The 19611-nt window shown below is 42.1% G+C and overlaps 3 protein-coding genes across 5 annotated transcripts; 2 read left to right on the top strand and 1 right to left on the bottom strand.

Annotated features, from left to right (window-relative positions):
* Positions 1-249: 249 nt before the first annotated feature.
* On the top strand, positions 250-6845 carry LOC115683243 (8-amino-7-oxononanoate synthase). 3 transcript variants are annotated; one of them, XR_008814774.1, is made up of 12 exons: positions 250-935; positions 1310-1452; positions 1557-1664; positions 2003-2241; positions 2323-2364; positions 2641-2728; positions 3051-3184; positions 3714-3802; positions 4394-4544; positions 4669-4737; positions 4973-5152; positions 6360-6845. XR_008814774.1 is itself a non-coding variant. In XM_030607706.2 (11 exons), the coding sequence occupies exons 1-11, from the start codon at positions 656-658 to the stop codon at positions 5097-5099; spliced, it is 1470 nt and encodes a 489-aa protein (XP_030463566.2). In that variant the 5' UTR covers positions 250-655; the 3' UTR covers positions 5100-5293. The 3 variants fall into 3 exon arrangements, 1 of the variants encoding a protein (XP_030463566.2); XR_008814773.1 differs by having other exon boundaries at positions 5373-6845; XM_030607706.2 differs by lacking the exon at positions 6360-6845 and having other exon boundaries at positions 4973-5293.
* Positions 5341-6705, bottom strand: LOC115683245 (putative expansin-B2). Its single transcript, XM_030607708.2, has 4 exons — positions 6522-6705; positions 6321-6433; positions 5862-6061; positions 5341-5760 (listed from the first exon to the last, which is right to left on the bottom strand). Exons 1-4 carry the CDS (start codon positions 6703-6705, stop codon positions 5427-5429), a joined length of 831 nt encoding a protein of 276 aa, XP_030463568.2. The 3' UTR covers positions 5341-5426.
* A 10053-nt stretch (positions 6846-16898) lies between the features above and the next one.
* On the top strand, positions 16899-19306 carry LOC115683241 (hexose carrier protein HEX6-like). Its single transcript, XM_056304289.1, has 2 exons — positions 16899-17810; positions 18163-19306. The coding sequence occupies exons 1-2, from the start codon at positions 17547-17549 to the stop codon at positions 19234-19236; spliced, it is 1338 nt and encodes a 445-aa protein (XP_056160264.1). The 5' UTR covers positions 16899-17546; the 3' UTR covers positions 19237-19306.
* The last annotated feature ends 305 nt before the right edge of the window (positions 19307-19611 follow it).

The raw sequence follows: 19611 nt of genomic DNA, 5'->3' as shown, positions 1-19611 counted from the left end.
ATGTACCAAAAGTTTAAAGATCATATTGAATATTAAGTTAAAATTTGGAGACTATATTGAATAAATTAAAAATTCATAAATCATATTGTATATTGAGTTAAAATTTAACCTCTGTTTGCGTGATTAATCATTTGTTTTACCCATTTTTCTTTTTTTACTCAAACCAATAATAGCTTTGCAAGGGAAAAGTTTGGAAAGAAAAAACGACAAAAAAGTCAGTCGGCGCCGACGGACGTCACTCTCCGAAGTTAGCGGAGCTACTTGCTTTGCGTCTCTCCTCCGGCCACGCAACTTTCTTCTTGCGGGCCGACCACTCGGCGGCGGAGATTCCCACGAACCAACCCGAATCGAGCTTTCTGTCTCTTTTTCCTTAATTTCTGCAAACGATGCGGCTGCCCATAACAGCGTGTTAGCATCTGCAGCGTGGTCCGTCGCCGCCGCCTTCGTCTTCGCTTTTCAGCAGCCGGGTCGTCTTCTCGGTTTTGGTCATCGTAATTTGCAAGTTCCAGTTCCTGGGTCGGAGCCAAATCGCATTTTTCCCTCGCGCATTTCGATAAAACAGCGTCCTTTCATCTCAGAAGGGGAAATCACAAGCCCGGGAAAGCTTTTCGCTTTTGCCGGCAAGTACAGGGGAAAGAGCGCGCTGAGAAGATCGATGACCACCGAGTGTGCAGGGCGTTGGGACGGCTGGGTCAAAGAGGCACTCGCGAGGCTCGAGTCCCTCAAGATCGTTCGGTCTCTGAGGCCCATTAGCCTGTCGGTGCAGCGGCAGGAGCTCGGTGGCGATGCGAGTCGAGGGTCAGAGTCAGGGAGCGGTGGGAATGATGATGAGTATGAGGTGTTCGAGGAAATGAAACCGTGGGATCGAGCTTCTGTCGAGGTTGACGTTGCTGATTCCACGTTCCGCAGTTGGCTCCATGACATCCCTAGCTCTGGTAAACACCCCTTTTTCTTCTTTGACGATTCACCTACTTCCCATAATCGAATTTTGGACCTCGCTCATTTCTGGATGTGCTATCGGAAATGGAGCTCCCACTTCCATCAATGCAGAACTTTTCGTTGTGACATTCTGGATGTGTATGATGCATGCACGGTCTTATGTTGGTAGGATGAATAATAACATGAACTTGCTTGGTAATTTGGGGGGCCTGTATTCAAATTTTGTTGAGTATTTTCTTGATCCTCGAACTTCCAAATGGCCACCTTGATACTGTAACAGAAAGATTGCCTGCTTTTCAGTTGCAATTTTTTGCTTCCTTTGTTCTGATGTTTCGACATTATTGCATGTCCCGGCGCTGGCGGTTCTCAGGAGACGATGTTATGTGGGGAGATGGATTGGCTGATAGCACAGTAGCAGCAAACGACGGTCAATTCAAGAAGCTAATTTTATTCTCTAGTAATGACTACCTTGGGTTGAGTTCACATCCCACAATTGGAAAAGCTGCTGCCAAGGTCTGATTGATCTGTAAATCAACTATGGAGCTTGTTACCTGTGTCGGTGGTATTCTTTGTGTGTATGCTCTTTTGGAATCATGATGATCTTAACTTTATGTTAGGCAGCAAATGAGCATGGGATGGGTCCGAGAGGATCTGCTCTGATCTGTGGATATACCAATTATCATAGACGTCTGGAATCTTGCTTGGCAGAGTTAAAGAAGAAAGAGGTAATTGTTGGACTCACAGGATTCTCGGAAAGTCAATCCAGCACATGGGGAAGAAACAGATCCAAACTTTTTAATGCAATGTCTAGTAGATATCAAAGGCTCATGTCCTGCCTAGTTCAAGTTCTTAATTGACTGAAGTGATGGGATGGATTAGGTTGTTGATGCAATAATGTATATTATTTGGTCATCCTTGATTATGATCTTTCTCATGATATCTGCAAGTTTATTTCGTAATTTCTATTTGTGCAATTTATATTTACTATTCATTGATTGATGGTTGATCCTATGTTACACCCTGCTGAAGACTGATGTATGCTCATTTTGAATTCCTCCTCTAGGAGTGTCTTCTTTGTCCTACTGGGTTTGCTGCGAATATGGCCGTGATGGTGGCAATTGGAAGCATCAGCTTACTGCTTGCCGCAGGTGTACAACCTGAAAAGGATGAGAAGATTGCCATATTTTCTGATGCCTTGAATCATGCATCCATAATTGATGGAATCCGTCTTGCTGAAAGACAACGAAGTGTGGAAGTTTTCGTTTATGGCCACTGCGACATGTTTCACCTGAATAAATTGCTGTAGGTACTTGTTTCTCGTATTTAATTTTCCCTCATCTTTCTCACAGATCATGAATTGGCACTGGTTTTTTTGCTTAACAGATCTGCCTGCACGATGGAGAGGAAAGTTGTTGTGACTGATAGGTTAGGAACCATCCACCATTTCTTTTTAGCTGTTCTGTTTCTTTATTATAGTTGGAACATATTATGCATGTGAATAGCGTCATATGAGAAGCACCTTTTCGTTGGATGTCATTCATAATACAGTTGATTTGGCTTTGTCCTTGTTGGTGAACGGTGCATACCATTTTCTTGAAATATACTTATTCAATTTTCAATGTGCATCTTACTGTAAATAATTGTTTGCTTCTACATACATGATTTGGTCCACTATGTGATCCCTGTTTTCGTCCTCTACAGTTTGTTTAGCATGGATGGAGACTTTGCACCAATGGATGAGCTTGTGAGACTTAGGAGAAAGCATGATTTTCTCTTAGTCATTGATGATGTCAGTCCCTCATTCTGTAGATTATTTTGTAGTTTAAGTTGCAAAACTTGTGCTTTACATCCTGCTTTGCAATATGATGAATTTTTACAAAAAGAACGATGGAGATATATAATGTGGTTGACATTTTATGCTTGGAAAAGCAGCTTAAACCCGAAAGAAGATGCAAAAAGGGAAATTGAATAAGATCCTCCTATTGCCATTGACCAGCTTGTTCTGTGAAATTAGGGAGATCTTCATAGAACTTCTGTCGCTACTTTGAAGAAATACTTGCTTTCGATGATAACATGTTATACTTTCAATAAGAAGTTGCCAATTTGTTCAGGCTCATGGAACATTTGTTTGTGGAAAAAATGGTGGAGGAGTTGCTGAGGAGTTTGATTGTGAAAGAGATGTTGACATATGTGTCGGCACTCTGAGCAAAGCTGCAGGTTGCCATGGTGGATTTGTCGCATGCAGGTGACTTTGTGGATGATTTTGTTTTTTACCCCTTGTTGTTAGCGTCAATTGCTTTTGGTACCAAGACATGTAGATGATTATTCATTTCTCAACTTGCAATGGAGTTTTCTAAGGTCGTGTAGATTGCCTAGAAACAAGTGGATGGCCTCAGGAAGAATTTTATCATATTTTGCATTCCAATTAAAAGGACAATTTCCTTTTGTGGTATGTCTAGCGACTGTTTTGGTATCTTCTTGTTGATCTTAGCTTCTGGAAGAAAGGGGAAGCTCAAGTGCTGGTAGTAGTTTGAGATAGCTAGTGGTGTCTGTAGAACTTATTAAACAATCAGTGACTGGTTTTGTTGATGATCTTAATCTCCAAAGTGTGTGAACAAGAAAATCAGGCCACCTTGCAGTTTGCCCTGTTCCAATTTACCTTCATTCTTAGACCTTTGGTTGTAATATTAGTTATTACAACTTTATTCTGTTTATATTCTCGCTGTGTGTAGTCCTAATTACTTGTTGCTTTTCCTCATTTTTCTGACTAACAGCAAAAGGTGGAAGCAACTCATCCAGTCAAGGGGTCGCTCTTTCATATTTTCTACTGCTACCCCCGTCCCAGTTGCTGCTGCTGCACATGGTTATCTTCTGTCTCTTCTTTCTTAGACTAATTATCTTAACCAATCCTCCCTTCCCAATAGAAAAAGGATTTTCTTGTGAATTGGAGAGGATTGGTGCCATATTCATCAATTGCATTGCATTCATAAGAACAGGGTTTTGGGAAGCGACTGCCTCAGTATTATAAACTATTCTACTGCGGCTAAAGCTTAAGAGTAGCCATATCAAGATATAGTAAAAAAGAGTTCCTTGTGTCATTTATGTAAGCCTTTCAATTCTGCATCATTGTTTTTGGAGATAATGACACAAATAGTCTCTGAACTTTGACCCTATGTGCAATGTGGTTCATGAAATTTATTTTGTTCAATATGGTCTTTGAATTTTAGCCCAATGTGCAATGTGGTCCTTCGACTTTCAATTTGTTTAATATGGTCACTAAATTTTTGGTAAATATTCAAGTTAGTTCCTGGACTGTATGAAAATGTTCAATGTTAATTTTTCTTAACCCATTTTTGGATGGGTTTATAAAAGGGTGAGACACTAAACTTGAATTAATAAAAGGATAAAATTGAACATTTTCATTGACTCTGAACTTGCGTATCTTATGTAACAGCTGCTGTCATTGTGGCAAAGAAAGAGACATGGCGTAGAAGGGAACTATGGAACCGCATACAGGACTTCCGTGCTCTCACTGGAATACCCATCTTAAGTCCAATAATCTCTCTCATTGTTGGTAGTGAAGAGAATGCCTTGCAAGCAAGCAGGTCCTCTCTCTCTCTCTCTCTCTCGCTTGCACGCACACATGAATGCAGGCACGCACTAATACTCGCTCTCATACTCATTCACTTGATGTCTATAATGGTTCCTGAGCTTCTTAACCATGAATAGGCATATGCTGGAGTCTGGATTTCACGTGACTGCAATTAGACCCCCAACAGTTCCTCCGAATTCATGCAGGTTCATGCACCCCTTGTTTTCATAGACTTATTTTTGTTTAAATTCTCATCCGTCCGGAAATATATTAAGAGGAACATACTGTCGTTTCCTTTTAAATGAATCAGGGTTGGTGATATTGAGAAGTTTATATCATTGACCTTTACAAATTGTTTAAACCAGTTAAACCATTTGCCTTATGTTCCTAGATAGATTGTATTACTCTTAAGTTACTCAGATAAGTTCATTGCTTGCTCAGGCTAAGGGTAACTCTGACTGCAACGCACACAAAGGATGATCTAGTGAAGCTTACTCAAGCACTTTCCTGCTGCATCAACTTCCAAGAGTTATCCATCCATTGCCCGAAAGTCTATGCTAGACTATAAGGCATAACTTTTTACCTACTACTCAATCTTGTTTTCGGTTCTCCATTCTTCATGTAAGTCAAATTATCACTAGTCTGTTCTGAGTAATGTGTTTTATGGCTGGAACGTTGGTCGAGCTACTAGTTAATGTTCATGTCTTTTAATGGGTAGGGAATTTTAAATAAAATACTCAACATATAACTGTTACTGAAGTCTGCCCTGCTCAAATACTACAATAGCCAAAAACTACAGTGTCCAATACATTAACGAGCCTCTTGTGCTTATACTACGTAGTTCTTTCACAATGAGCCAGTAGCCCATGAAGGGCCATTGAAGTTTGCCAGACAATTACAAGTAGTTGACTAGAGATCTATAGGTTGCACCAGGCTTCCAGTTTTCTGGAATCACGTTCTTGGCCACTATGGTCTCCCTTGAGTATTGCGATGTCAGCTGAATTGAGAACGGCGGTTGCATCTCTGAGGCAGCGTCCAGCTTCCAAACAGCGCCCCATGACTGTTGCATCGACCTCCACTCCTCAGACCCCATTGAAGCTTCCTTTAGTGATACCGCTGCTAGATCGCCATCTCCCTCTTCATACTCAACCAGCACTGCAAAGTAGTTAGAGTTGGACCCTAAATCAACATGGAATGCTATGGTTCTTCCCGAGTAATTGCACGCAATTCTGGAAATATAAGAAATGCATGGAAGGTGTCAACTGAATTGGCAATACAAATCGAAACACTCACTGAGCCAGAACTTTTTCGGGTATGTTAGATAAGTTACCGAGCATATCGGATTTTGAGGATGCCAGCATCCCGGAGTTTGACTTCTTCTCCTGCTTTAGCCATAGCACCGAATGCAGTCCCGCTGAGGTCGAAATGGGCAGAATCAGTCACACAGGGACCTCCGGGGCAACAGTCTGTGATGACCACCCTCATCGGTTTGCCCGAACAGGATGGATGCATTCTTTTGGGACATTTGATCTACCAAGTAAAGATAGAACCATAACTGTATATTAGTAGGTTATGCACACTGATATGAACCCCGACAGTTTCACCTCCATCTGCTACATTGAAGGTGAGCGTGCGTTGTGAAAGCACAGCTTTGGAAAATCAAGAAGTTTTGGACCGACAGAATCTCACTCTGTTTCGATTGTAATGCAAGATTTTCAGGCATTTTCATACACTACACGTGAATCTACTCTAACATGTTTGCGAAGTTTGCAAAATAAATGGAGTGTACCTTGTAGCAAGCTCCACACTCTTTGCCTGATTTGTACAGAGAAGGGCCGATTCCGGTCACCATGGAAGAGAACGGAGGTTGCGACACCACATTCCCGTATCCACAAGATCCGCCTACAACATGTCCATTGTCCACATACATTGTTATTCTCGCATAGATCAGATGGAAAACAATCAGACCAAGTCTCTGTGCATTACATACCATCGCTACCGGCTCCATTGGGACTTCCGTACCAGGTTGCTCCGGCCCAAGACCAGCGGGTTCCGAATGTTGTTAAGTTCAAGTGCTTGGCTTTGAAGCCGATGCACGTCTGGCTGAAGCCAAGCGAGGCTACCACACACAAGAAGATCGAAGGGTGAAATGGAAATGAGTTATGAGTGGCCATGTTTTGTGTTCTCTATGACAAGGACTTTCGCATGTTCTAGTAAGAAAGAGCTTTGATCGACTTGAATGTCTGTAAACTCTCTACTATATATAGGCACAGGAGGAGCAAGCATTAGTGGGAATCATTGGTTTGGTTGCTCGTGTTTTTGTTGTCGGCTTCTACATTTCATCGTAAAGCTTATAGAGGTAGTGGGATAATTGTCCAAAAGTCTTAAACCTATTGTATGGAGGCTAATTCAGCTTTAAATCTTTCAATTGTACCAATTTAGTCTTAAACCTTTTGACGATTTGCCAATTCAGTCCTAAACCTTTTTTTGTGTCAATTTGGTTCAAAACATTTTGAAAGTTCTCCAATTTAGTTCTAAACCTATTATTTGGATATTTGATTGGAACTAAAAAGACTGCATTGGCAAATTGTCAAAAGGTTTATGACTAAATTGGAAAATCAAAACAAGGTTTAGGACTAAATTGACACTATTGAAAGGTTTAGGACTAAATTAGTAAATCGTCAAAAGGTTTATGACTAAATTGACATAATTGATATGTTTAGGATATTTTGGGCAATTTTCCTTATTGCCACTTTTTCAATTAACTATTCTAATCAAAGAGACCCCAAAAAGTTCGATAATGACATTGACATTGGTTCGAGATTTTGTCGAAGAAAAATGCGAAAGAGTGCAACAACAAGCAACGCTGGTCTAGTCATAAAGTTCCAACATGCTAGTGAACATGTAACCCAATATAATACATGCTATGGCCGGTTACATATTTGGGAAGAACTGCATTTTCTATGATTGATGTTGCTAATAATAATATAGAAAAGGGGTAAATTAACCCCCAAAGTTCTTAGCGAGGGGTCGCATTTCTCAACATGGTGTGAGAACTCAATAAGAATTTATCGAGAGAAACTCGACTATGATAAGACCCGAGAAGTTCGACTTGAAAGCGGCATGTTTTGGTACACTTTTATCGATTTTTACTAAATATAAAATTACCATTTTTGAGATGTTAAGGTAATAATATGAATGCCCTGACGGGATATGAATTGCCGGTCCTGTTATAATGCTATGTTGGTACGTAACAATAGTTAGATACAAATAATCATAGAAAACTGAGAATAATAACAAAAAGAAGTTGCATCCAAAAGCAGTGGGTCGTTAACAGAGAAAATTTTAAAAACAAGCTTACTTGTTTAGTGACAATTAAAAACAGATTATATATATTCTTTAACCAAGCCGATCCTCCACAAATCACAAAAAAGCAAGATCGTCGGCAGACATTTTGGCCCCGGATGATGTTCGGCTAGATTTCTCAAAATCAATGTCTTTGGTCATCAACAAAAAAGACATCCTCGAATTCAGCCGTTGATGGTGGTTATTGGACGTTATATGCGTTTAGACACCTCCCCATTTATTTGATTCGAGAGTTTATTTAAGCAGCAACCACGATTGACGTTTCAGGTTGATTGACTTGATAATTAAAATTTGAATAGAGATTGTCGATACGTGCACTTTCTAATCAAATAAAATTATGGTGGACGTCGATTTGGCAGTAACGATTATACATTGGTGGCGATAGTTTTGGATTTTTTCACTGCATGCCTTAGGGCCACGAGTTCTTGAATTGAAAAATCAAACCGATAATGAAGTCTTAACCACCATATCTTTGATGTTAACATAATTTGTCGTGCGTAACTTCATGTACTCTTATAATTACGCAGGACTTCTATTGAACCCACGATTCCTTTGCCGAAAGAAGAAGAGCTAAATGATTTTTTTTAATGCGTTCGATAATCACGGTAAAAATTTACTTTTTTTTTATGTGGAAGATGAAGGCATGTGATCTAGAGAGCTCCACATAAAGCAATTTAGAGATAATGACATATTTTCTATGCAATTATTGCCCGATAAGAATTGTTACGAATGCGATCGTTGGCAAAGGTGTCGGGCTAGATGGCAAGCGAGTTGGTTTTTATCCTCGTCGTCTTGGGTTCAAATTAGGAGCGTTTTAGCGGTGAAAATTTCGAGCGCAAGCCAATGCGAGGGAGTGCACCTTTAAGACCACCCGAAGATGTTCATTTGTATAGATGCCTGATAATTGACCTAGATACTACTTGATCACTAGATAAAAAGGAAATTACAATCATTAACTCCTTTTTTCCGACCCGAAATCAATTTCCTATAGGTTTAGGTTTTGGTCTGTTTGGGGCATATATATATTTTACTCGTTTTTTGATCATTGTAACGAGTTGAGTGGCTGTAAACCGAAAATATAGTGAAATCTCTTTGCGTGGACGTAGCCCTAATCGAGGGTGAACCCGGGTAAATTCGTGCATCGTCTATTTTCTCGTTTTTACTGCGTGATCGTTCTCGCTTGGTTCTCGATACGTCCTTCAATTGGTATCGAGCCTGGAGTTGTTCGAGGAATTAGGGTTTATTCGAGATGTCGGAGGATCACGAATGAGATAGAAAAATTCGACGGAACGCGGTTTGATCTGTGGAAGATGAAGATGGAGGATCTTCTCTCGTGATCGAGATCTTTGGTCGGCAATCGAACGGAAAGGCCCTGTTGCTACGCAACCTGGCTGTCGTGATAGGCAAGGAAGCGGTGAGGAAACGGATTCAACTTCCAAACTGGCATCCAAAGGAGATTGAAGGCTCGAATCCGATCGAAGAGCAAAGGGTTTGATTCGGCTTTGTCTCGCGGACTCGATTCGACAAACGTGATGGGGAACCTACGGCCCTGGGGACCTATGGCGAAGCTAGTGAGTCGCGTATCAAAGTAAATCGTCTGGTTAATAAGCTGTTTTTGAGGAAAAAGTCAGATAATCTTCGGATGCATGAGGGCGACTCGTTTTACGCACATCTGTATAACTTTAACACATTGATTAGTCAACTCGTATCAATCGGTGTTAAGTTCCAAGATGATGATAAGGCAATAACCTTTCGCTTCCCGTTCACTTGCCGGATTCATGGGATAACCCGATTGTGGTGATCGGTGGTGGGGATAAGGAATTATCGTATGAAAGTGTGTGTTACGCCTGTTATCGGAGGAGACACGAAGAAAGGGATCGGGAAATTCCGGTAAAGAGGCATTGGCGGCCAGGGAAGGCCAGCAGATAAGACTACGAATCCGAGAGGATCCAGATCCAAATCTAGTAGCGATCGAAGAGTAGGGAGAGAAAGAGTCAGATCTTGGAAATGTCAAGAGTGGGGCCATGTGAAGCGGACCGTAAAAACAAGCCGCTTTTAAGAAAGAAGCTGAATCATCCTCGGGTAAAAGGAGGTCGATGCGGAGATATGTATTTGGCTGCATGTATGTATGCAATGACAAGGATATATGGTTGATCGATACCGGTGCTTCATACCACATGACGCCTCATAGACACTTGGTTTTGTGAATATGAGCAATATAATGGTGGGGATGTCATGCTCGAAGATGATCTGCATGAGTTCAAATTGTCGGGCGTGGCGGGGTGAAGGCGAGGATGAGTAATGGCACGGTGAAGACTATTCCGGCGTGATGCACATACCCTTGATGAGTAGAAATTTGTTATCGGTCGGTACGATGGGCGATTCGGGGGTTATTTTTTAGTTGTGATAAAGATTCGTGCAAGATGACTCGAGGTTCTATTGTGATTGCACGAGGAGTCCGTTACGGGACATTATACAAGCCGCTCGGGGAAACAATGACTATTGGTAGCGGGTTCGTTTCCGAAGAGGCCAAGGAAGATGGACATGAAACGTCCATGCTTTGTGGCATCGAGAGGTTAGGGCATATCGGTGAAAAGGGACCTGTCTACCTTAGCTTCAAGTCGATGGTAGAAGGAATTCCAAAATGCTCTATGGGTTTCGGGTTCTGTGAACACTTGTCTCCATGGAAAACGAACCGAGTTAGCTTCCAACACACCGGTACAAGAGCAACCGAGGTTCTCGAGCCGATTCACGGCGATGTCTTTGGACCTACTCGACTCCATCTATTGGAGGATCCGTACTATGTATCGTTCATAGATGATTTTTCGAGATATAGTTGGATTTATTTTATTAAAAGTAAATCGGATGTATTCGAGAAATTTCGAGAATTTAAGGTTTTGTTTGAAAACCAATTGGGCAGGAAAATCAAGGTCCTTCGTACAGATAACGGAGGTGAATTCGTTCTGGATAAGTTCGAGCAATTTTGTGTGGATAATGGTATTGCAAGGCGAAGACGACTCCATATACGCCTCAACGTAGAATGGGGTAGCCGAAAGATTAAATCGGTCACTCATAGAAAAGGCAAGATGCATCTTGAGTTGTGCGCGAGTTTGGGGTCGAATTTTGGGCGTAAGCTGAGCACACGGTTATTTGAAGAACCGGTCACCGACCTCATCGTGAAGGATCGTACACCATATGAGGCGGTGTTTGGGAAGAAGCCGAATCTGTCCCATGTTCGGTGTTCGGGTGTGACGCATATGTTCATGTACCCAAGGAGAAGCGGGGTAAGCTTGACAACAAGTCCGAGAAGAACATATTTGTCGGATACAAGGAAGGGGTCAAGGGCTATAAGCGTGGAATCCGAATCAAAGACCATTGTATACGAGCAGGGATGTTGTCTTTCGTGAATCACGCCCCCAGGTTGGCACACAGAAAGGTGATGAGCCCAAGAAAGTGGTAGTGCTTGAAGAAAGTCCTAAAATTGAAACTGTGGAGATGATTCCACAAGGCACGCTAGTAGAGTCTGATTTTGAATCGGAGCAAGGGGACTCGGTTAATGAAGTTGAGGATGCAGATTCAGATGAAGACCCGGATATAGATAGCATGCCGGCTCTCGGAGATCGACGCGGAAAGAAAGGTACCACTTCGATACTCACTTAGTGCTTTGAGTACGTTTCATGCTTTGAGCATTACCGAGATGATCCTAGTTCGTAAAAGAGGCGAGATCTATGGATGATGCGAATCGGTGGGAGCTCGCAATGATAGATGAGATGCGTCGCTTGATAAAAGTGAAACATGGAGCTTGTGTAAATTGTCTAAGGATAGAAAGGCAATTGGGTGTAAATGGGTGTTCAAGCGAAAGCTGAAACCGGATGGGACCGTAGAGAAGTACAAGGCTAGGCTTGTAGCCAAGGGGTCTCGATTGAGGGAGTTGACTATGACGAGATTTTCTCTCCCGTGGCGAAGTTGACCTCGATACGGTTTGTTCTGTCTATAGCATTGCATATGATCTTGAGGTAGAACAGATGGATGTAAAGACGGCATTCCTTCATGGGGACTTGGAGGAGGAGATATATATGAGGCAACCAAGGCTTTGAAATAAGAGGAAAGGAGAATTTAGTGTGCAAATTGAAAAAGTCTTTATATGGGTACAGCACCGAGGATGTGGTACTGGAAGTTTGACACGTACATGCTCCATCTTAATTTTGTGCGTTCAAATTCCGACCATTGTGTTTATGTGAAGAGAACGGGCGATCGCTTGTCATTCTCACGCTATATGTGGATGATATGTTGTTGATCGGGAATAGTGTGAAGATGGTGAATTCCGTGAAGAGTTTGCTGGCCAAAAAGTTCGAAATGAAAGACTTGGGGCCTCAAATTTTATTTTGGGCATGCGATTAGGAGGGACCGTGAGAAAAGGAAGCGTGGTTAGGGCGGGAGAAATACATAAAAGAAATATTGAAGAAATTCAATATGATAGATCGCTGTTGGTACCCCTATACCTTTAGGGACCAAACTATCTGCGGAACAATGTCCAAAAACGAGATGAAGAAGTCGAAGAGATGGCCCGAATTCCATACGCGAGTGCAAGTGGGTAGCTTGATGTATGCTATGGTGTGCACGCGTCCGGATATAGCCCAAGCAAAGGGGAGTCTTGAGTCGATACATGTCTAACCCGGGTAGAGAACACCGGAATGCGATCAAAAGAGTTTTCGGTATCTTCGTGGAACTTTGAATTTTTCTTTATGTTTTGAAGGTACAGGGAATGGAAACATGCTTGATATCGTAGGCCATGTAGATGCTGATTGGGGTGGAGATATTGATAGTAGACGGTCCACTAGCGGATATGTTTTCACATTGTTTGGTGCTGCATTGAGTTGGATGAGCAGGAGGCAAAGCGTGGTAGCGCTTTCTTCTACTGAGGCTGAGTATATGGCTCTTACTCATGCTTGGAAAAGAGGCCGTATGGTTACGGCGGTTGTGCTTGGAGCTCGGTTTTGAGCAAGGTGCCATAGAGGTGAGATGTGATAATCAAGGGGCTATTTATTTAGCTAAGAATCCAGCATTTCACTCACGCACAAAGCACATTGATATACAATATCATTTCATCCGAGAAAAGGTAGAGAAGAAAGAGGTTCGGCTTGTAAAGGTCGACACGGTAGAAAATAGTTCTGACTTCCTTACTAAAGCCGTCACAGGTGCGAAGTTTGAATGGTGCTCTCTGCGATTGGATTGAAGAAGAATGATATTGGAAAGGCCCTCATTTGCACGAAGTATTCACCAAGTGGGAGAATGTTGGAGTTGGCGAATACTGGGGGACCCTTGTTTCTCACACCGGGTACGCCCACGTGAGCTTAGGGGAAACCGAGTGTTGTCCGACGACATGTGACCCATGCGTGCGGAATGCGGGGGTTCGGGCGCGCCCCGACACGGGTGCCCCCGCCTTGCCGGTCAGTGGCGGGGGTTCGGCGCGCCCCGACGGGGTTCCACGCCTCGGCCAATGGATTGGCACGCCCCGCTCACGGTGAGCGGGCGGGGGCTCTGGGGCGCTGCCCTAAACCTCAACGGGTTTGGGCTGGCCCGTATGGTGCGAGATTAAGAGATTTCATATAGGTTTAGGTTTTGGGCCCGTTTGGGGCATATATATATTTTACTCGTTTTTTGATCATTGTAACGAGTTGAGTGGCTGTAAACCGAAAACATAGTGAAATCTCTTTGCAGGACGTAGCCCTAATCGAGGGTGAACCTGGATAAATTCGTGCATCGTCTATTTTCTCTGTTTTCTGCGTGATCGTTCTGTTTCGGTTCTCGATACGTCCCTTCAGAAAATTTCGAGCGCAAGCCAATGCGAGGGAGTGCACCTTTAAGACCACCCGAAGATGTTCATTTGTATAGATGCCTGATAATTGACCTAGATACTACTTGATCACTAGATAAAAAAGAAATTACAATCATTAACTCCTTTTTTCCGACCCGAAATCATTTCCTAGACAAAAAGCATACCATGTAACTGCCACACTATTTAACAAGAAACAGTTCCTACTTTTTATCGTTTACGACTGAAAAGTCAAGCAAGTAAAAGTTCGAGGAACTTGTGTCGAACTTATTCACATTGATTTTACGAATGGTGATTATATCTTGAAATAAAGTATCATTACCCCGGTCCTGCTCAGAGAACGACACCATGCATGATCCTCGCATCCGGATACGGATAGCAACAAATGATAATAAACCAAAACTCAATTACAAGTACTTAAAAAAGCCTTTCTCGTTATGGAAAGCATCTGTTACATTATTCCAATCACAAAGTATTCACCAAATGGCTATTTTACTCACAAGCAGAATGTATAACCACACTGTACTGGCAAAAAGGCTCGTCGGTGAAGCCTTTGCAAATGGGCCTTTCCTAATGCCAAGCAAAGCCTCTTTCTTCTTCAAATTGGGCAGCAAGGCCCAATGATGTCAAGTCTTTCGAAATACCAAAAAAGAAAAAAAGAAAGAAAACAAGCTTGCCCCTCAAAACCGGGATATTACAAAAAGAAGAAGAAGAGAGGAGCTTCCATAAAACAGTTTGATCGGAGAACCCGAATGACAACACGCTCCAGGCGTTCATTGTTATTTTGCAATTGCAATTTCTGTGCTACCAAATTTCATTCCCGAACACTTTGTGTTTCTTTCTCGAATAAGACGATATAAGACGTAAAACATGTTCATGTTTGTCTTTGATCGTTCGAATCTCCTAGACAAAATAGGTTAGACATTCCATGCAGAAAAGAAAAGAAACATTACCTTTTCAAAGTATAGAAGTATTAACATATCTAAAGTTTTTTTTTTTGTGGGTGGACCGGTGGAGTAATATAGGAAGCATTCTTGGCGAGGATTTTCCCATCCTCCCTGCCTCTATCTTATTATTTGACTTTGCGCTGTGTTTTCTCCCTGTCCATTTCTACTGATTTTTCCAGCCGCCTAAAGCTGACTGTCATCATGCCATGAGCCCCCAAGTAACGACGGCAAAGTGCCTTACAGATTTCCCGAGTCATGTTTTGTTAATGCAACAATTCTGGTTTCAAAGAACGAATCTTTACTGATAAGCTGAGAATGGTGAATCCATTTATAGATCACGGTCATTTAGGGACTATCCTTTTCTTTGTTTCTCTATGTGATCACTAAACTCTAGTCAAGGGCGACAACATCGCAATGTTTAGGAGGAAGTGCTTCTCTTTTATCAGCAGTTGTAACGGGTCTCGTGGGAACTATCTCGACATTTATATCCATGCTTTTGGTGGATAAGCTCAGTCGAAGAAAGTTGTTAACGATTGGGGGTGTTCAAATGCTTGCATCGAAAGCAATGGTCCAAGGAACTGCGGCTGATAAGCTTGGAGATCACGGAGGAATTAGCAAAGCTTATGCTTATTTGGTACTTGTTTTGATATGCAAATATGTTTCCGGGTTCGCCTGGTCGTGGGGACCTCTTGGGTGGTTGGTCCCAAGCGAAATATACCTACTAGAGATCTGATCAACAGGATAGAGTATAACAGTTGCGGTTGGATTTCCCTTTACATTCTTAGTTGCGCAAATTTTGTGTCTCATTGGCCTCTTGCACTCGAAGATGAAAAGTCCCATTGTTCTTCACTGTCTTTTCTAGCCACTCAATCTATCTAACCACCAATTATTATGGAGAAGACCACCAAAGTAGTGAGTGCTGGTGCAGTGAGTGCCGATGCTATGTGAGATGGACTCAACCGTTCTCTTTAACAACATTGACAGATTTGTGTTAAAAAAAGAGAGACAAAGTTAATGCCCTAGATCATGATCATGACAGTGACATGGATAAAGTAATGTTTAGCTGAATCGCTAGCCAAAGTTGTGATGTAGCTAGCAAGGATCATCTAGAGGAGGGTGAATAGGTGATCTTAAACAATTTTTGATAATTTATGCGGAAACAAAATAAATCACAGTAGAGTCTGAATAAAATTCAGATTTAAGACAGATTATATAGACGGTGCTCTTGATGTGTAGAATATAAAGTAAGAGATAAGGGATAGAGAATCTGCACACAAGTTTATAGTGGTTCGGCTTTATAGCAAGCCTACGTCCACTCTCCCACGCTTACTGACCTACCGGCTGGATTTCATTATGTAATCAAGAGGAATTACAACTTCGAGTGTTAACACTCTTGTGTATGATAGAACTCTCTATCTCACACAATACCACTCTTATAAAGTGTCCCTCAAGATCTTAATGTTTGGCTCGTAACGACAAGAGAAATGATTGGAGTATGCTCGACTTTGGACTTGTTGATTCTTGATTCCTGTGTTCCTTCGCGCTCGTTGATCTCCTTAAATACTCCTCTACTAGCCGTTGGACGCCTTTCGAGAGGATCATCTTCCAATCTTCACTTTGGACAGATTTGTATAATAAGGATTGAGTAGCCGTTGGATGACGATTCCGAATCCCGTGATCTCGATCGCCCATACAATCGAATCTTGGTTTCCATAAGTAGAGCTTTGTCCGTTGTAATGCATTCTTGTCGTAATGTTTGATTGTCAATCAATTTGATTGAGATTGAGACAATCGAACATTCCTTCGTGAAATCCATGCCGATCACTAGCGTTGTGTTTCGTTCAATTCTCGCTGCGTCTCGAAGAAATTCTCATGATCGAATAATTTCGCATCCGTGTCTCCGCATCCGAATAACTTCGCTTCGCATATCTCGCATCCGAATAACTTCGCGTCTCAATCTCGTAACCTAGATTATGTGGGTCTTCATAAACATACTTGAGATTTGTAAAGTCTGAATAATTTCCTTCTGAGTTTCTAGAACATAAATACCTGGAATAAATTAGTTCAGAATAAGTATCAGACTTATAATTATGTGGAAGGTTTTGTCAACATCAAAATTAATAGGAGTTTTCCTCAACAAGTTGGAATTTGCAGGCTTGTCTTCTGATATAACTTTAGCACCAGCAGTTTTTTCCACAATTAGAATTAATGACACATGGGGATCAAACAAGCCAGTGTCTGATCACAGTTTGGGATCTAGGCCAACCAAAATTTCATTTCCATTTTCAACTCCTCGTGCTGCCATATGGTCCCAGATGATTTGAGCCCGCTCATATAGCAAGAAGGACCGGCCATTTGGCTATCTTTCATTTCATGTCCCTACCGTGTGTTATTGGAGGAAGCCATGGCTGTAGGAGAAGCTATAGAAAACGGAGGAACATATAGATACAATGGAAGAATCACTCCGTTTGTTGTCTTTGCTTGTGCAGTGGCCGCCACTGGTGGCATTATTTTCGGCTATGACATTGGCATATCGGGTTTGTTCAGCCATTTCGCAGGATATTGTGTGATTTTTTATGTTCAGTTACTGTTTAATGCTTATGAGGTAGAGCTTCATATGAGTTTGGAGAGTGTCGAACATTTTTTTCTTGTCAGTGCTGATAGAAGAACATGTCTTTTCTTAAGGCGGAGTTACATCGATGGAGCCATTTTTGAAGAAATTTTTCCCTGTTTAATGGTTATGAGATAGAGCTTAGCGTCAAACGTTTTTTTCTTATCAGTGCTGATAGAACATGTCTTTTCTTAAGGTGGAGTTGCGTCGACGGAGCCATTTTTGAAGAAATTCTTCCCAGAAGTGTATAATAAGATGAAAGAAGACACAAAGATCAGCAACTACTGCAGATTTGACAGCCATCTCTTGACCTTATTCACCTCCTCCTTGTACATAGCTGGCCTTGTAGCTTCCTTCTTTGCCTTCTCAGTCACGAGATATTTTGGACGCTTGCCTTCCATTCTTGCTGGCGGGACTGCTTTTCTCACCGGTTCAGCTCTCGGAGGTGCAGCTTCCAATGTGGCCATGTTAATATTTGGCCGTGTTCTACTTGGGATTGGAGTCGGCTTCGCAAACCAGGTTCGTATATTGTCGTACTAGGAGTGCAATCATCAAGACTAGTCAATTCTATTTTACTAAGCCAAATGTGATCTGCTGACCAATTTTTGTCTACCTTCGTTTCATCATTTTATAAAGGTCTTTCCATTCATAGTTGCGTGATCTGTCTTTGAAACTAGAATTGAAGCATATCATAGAACAATTTTAAGATCAGTTTGACAGGCCAGCTTGTAATTGTCTTCTACACTCTTTCTAAAGACATTTTTGGACAGGGCCTTATATTCTTCCATCACTCTCTAGCCAAAAACTATGCCAATGGTGTTCTGTTGAAGAAGAAATGCCTAGTGACATTGTCTTACTTCTTGATTTGCAGTCGGTCCCTCTGTACATCTCGGAAATGGCGCCTCCACGTCATCGAGGATTTTTCAACAACGGCTTTGAATTGTGTCTAGGAAGCGGTGTTTTATTTGCTAATCTCATCAACTACGGCGCCGAGAAAATAGAAGGGGGTTGGGGCTGGGGAATCTCCCTAGCTATGGCTGCAGTTCCAGCATCAATCCTTACACTTGGTGCATTTCTTCTCCCCGAAACGCCTAACAGCTTAATCCAGAGAAGCAGCAACATAGAAAAGGCCAAATCCATGTTGCGGCGTATCCGAGGCACAGATGATGTTCAAGCAGAGCTAGACGATCTCATCAAAGCGAGCTCGATCTCGAAAACTGTCCACCATCCATTCAGAAACATCATCCAAAGGAAGTACAGGCCTCAACTAGTCATGTCCATAGCCATTCCCTTTTTTCAGCAAGTCACAGGAATCAATGTCATTTCGTTCTACGCCCCGGTACTATTCAGAACAATCGGATTAGGGGAGAGGGCTTCTCTTTTATCAGCAGTCATGACCGGCGTTGTTCGAGCTGTTTCAATAATCATATGCATGCTTTTAGTGGATAAGCTTGGTCGAAGGAAGCTGTTCATGATCGGGGGTCTCCAAATGCTCGCGGCACAAGTAACGATCGGAGCAATAATGGCAGCTAAGCTTGGAGATCACGGTGAAATCAGCGAGGCCTATGCATATTTGGTAATTGTCTTAGTATGCATATATGTCGCCGGGTTTTGCTGGTCGTGGGGACCTCTCGGGTGGTTGGTTCCCAGCGAAATATTCCCCTTAGAGATCCGATCGGCAGGGCAGAGTATTACGGTTGCAGTCGGATTTCTCTTCATATACCTAGGGGCGCAGACGTTCTTGTCCATGCTGTGCCACTTCAGGTCGGGGCTGTTTTTCTTCTTCGGCGGGTGGGCAGTGATCATGACAGTGTTCGTGCATCTGTTGTTGCCGGAGACAAAGAACGTGCCAATCGAGCAAATGGATAAGATCTGGAGGGAGCATTGGTTTTGGAAGAAGATTGTGGGCGAAATCGATGTCAAAACCAATAAGATTGAAGCCTGACTCTGCTATTTCGGTACAGGGGGACATAATAAAGTTAACGATACTACAACCAAGGCCAATTACTGATCATTTTGGGTGCGTTTGTTTCTTGAAAAATGAATAATCCGAAAAATATTTTCCTAAAAATGATGACTTATATCGCTTATGAAAATGAATGAACGAAAAATATTTGCATCGTCCAAATGGAGCCTAGTAAGTTCTACGGACACAACTAGCTATCTCAAGGTACTACAAGCACATGAGCTTCCCTTTTCTTCCTGAAGCTAAGATGAATACCAAAACAGTAGCTCGACTGGACATACCATAAAAGGAAAATGTCCTTTTAATTGGTACGCAAAACATGGTCAGAATTCTTCCTGAGGCCATCCACTTGTT

Source organism: Syzygium oleosum, unplaced genomic scaffold (genome assembly GCF_021117445.2).
Source record: "Syzygium oleosum isolate NSW1041296 unplaced genomic scaffold, Sole_v2.1 Sole_v2.31, whole genome shotgun sequence".
NCBI classification, from domain to species: domain Eukaryota; kingdom Viridiplantae; phylum Streptophyta; class Magnoliopsida; order Myrtales; family Myrtaceae; genus Syzygium; species Syzygium oleosum.
Note: the sequence above shows the minus strand (reverse complement) of the source record. Positions and strands in the feature narration are given on the sequence as shown.

What these genes read in the sequence shown, in the direction of transcription:
- LOC115683245 (XM_030607708.2), bottom strand. Translation starts at nt 6,705, where the DNA reads ATGGCCACTCATAACTCATTTCCATTTCACCCTTCGATCTTCTTGTGT. An exon ending in AGTGTGGAGCTTGCTACAAG is followed by an intron (nt 6,062 to 6,320) that starts GTACACTCCATT and finishes TTTACTTGGTAG; the next exon opens with ATCAAATGTCCCAAAAGAAT. An exon ending in CTCAAAATCCGATATGCTCG is followed by an intron (nt 5,761 to 5,861) that starts GTAACTTATCTA and finishes TTATATTTCCAG; the next exon opens with AATTGCGTGCAATTACTCGG.
- LOC115683241 (XM_056304289.1), top strand. Translation starts at nt 17,547, where the DNA reads ATGAAAGAAGACACAAAGATCAGCAACTACTGCAGATTTGACAGCCAT. An exon ending in GAGTCGGCTTCGCAAACCAG is followed by an intron (nt 17,811 to 18,162) that starts GTTCGTATATTG and finishes CTTGATTTGCAG; the next exon opens with TCGGTCCCTCTGTACATCTC.
- LOC115683243 (XM_030607706.2), top strand. Translation starts at nt 656, where the DNA reads ATGACCACCGAGTGTGCAGGGCGTTGGGACGGCTGGGTCAAAGAGGCA. An exon ending in TTTCACCTGAATAAATTGCT is followed by an intron (nt 2,242 to 2,322) that starts GTAGGTACTTGT and finishes TTTGCTTAACAG; the next exon opens with ATCTGCCTGCACGATGGAGA. An exon ending in TTCTCTTAGTCATTGATGAT is followed by an intron (nt 2,729 to 3,050) that starts GTCAGTCCCTCA and finishes CAATTTGTTCAG; the next exon opens with GCTCATGGAACATTTGTTTG.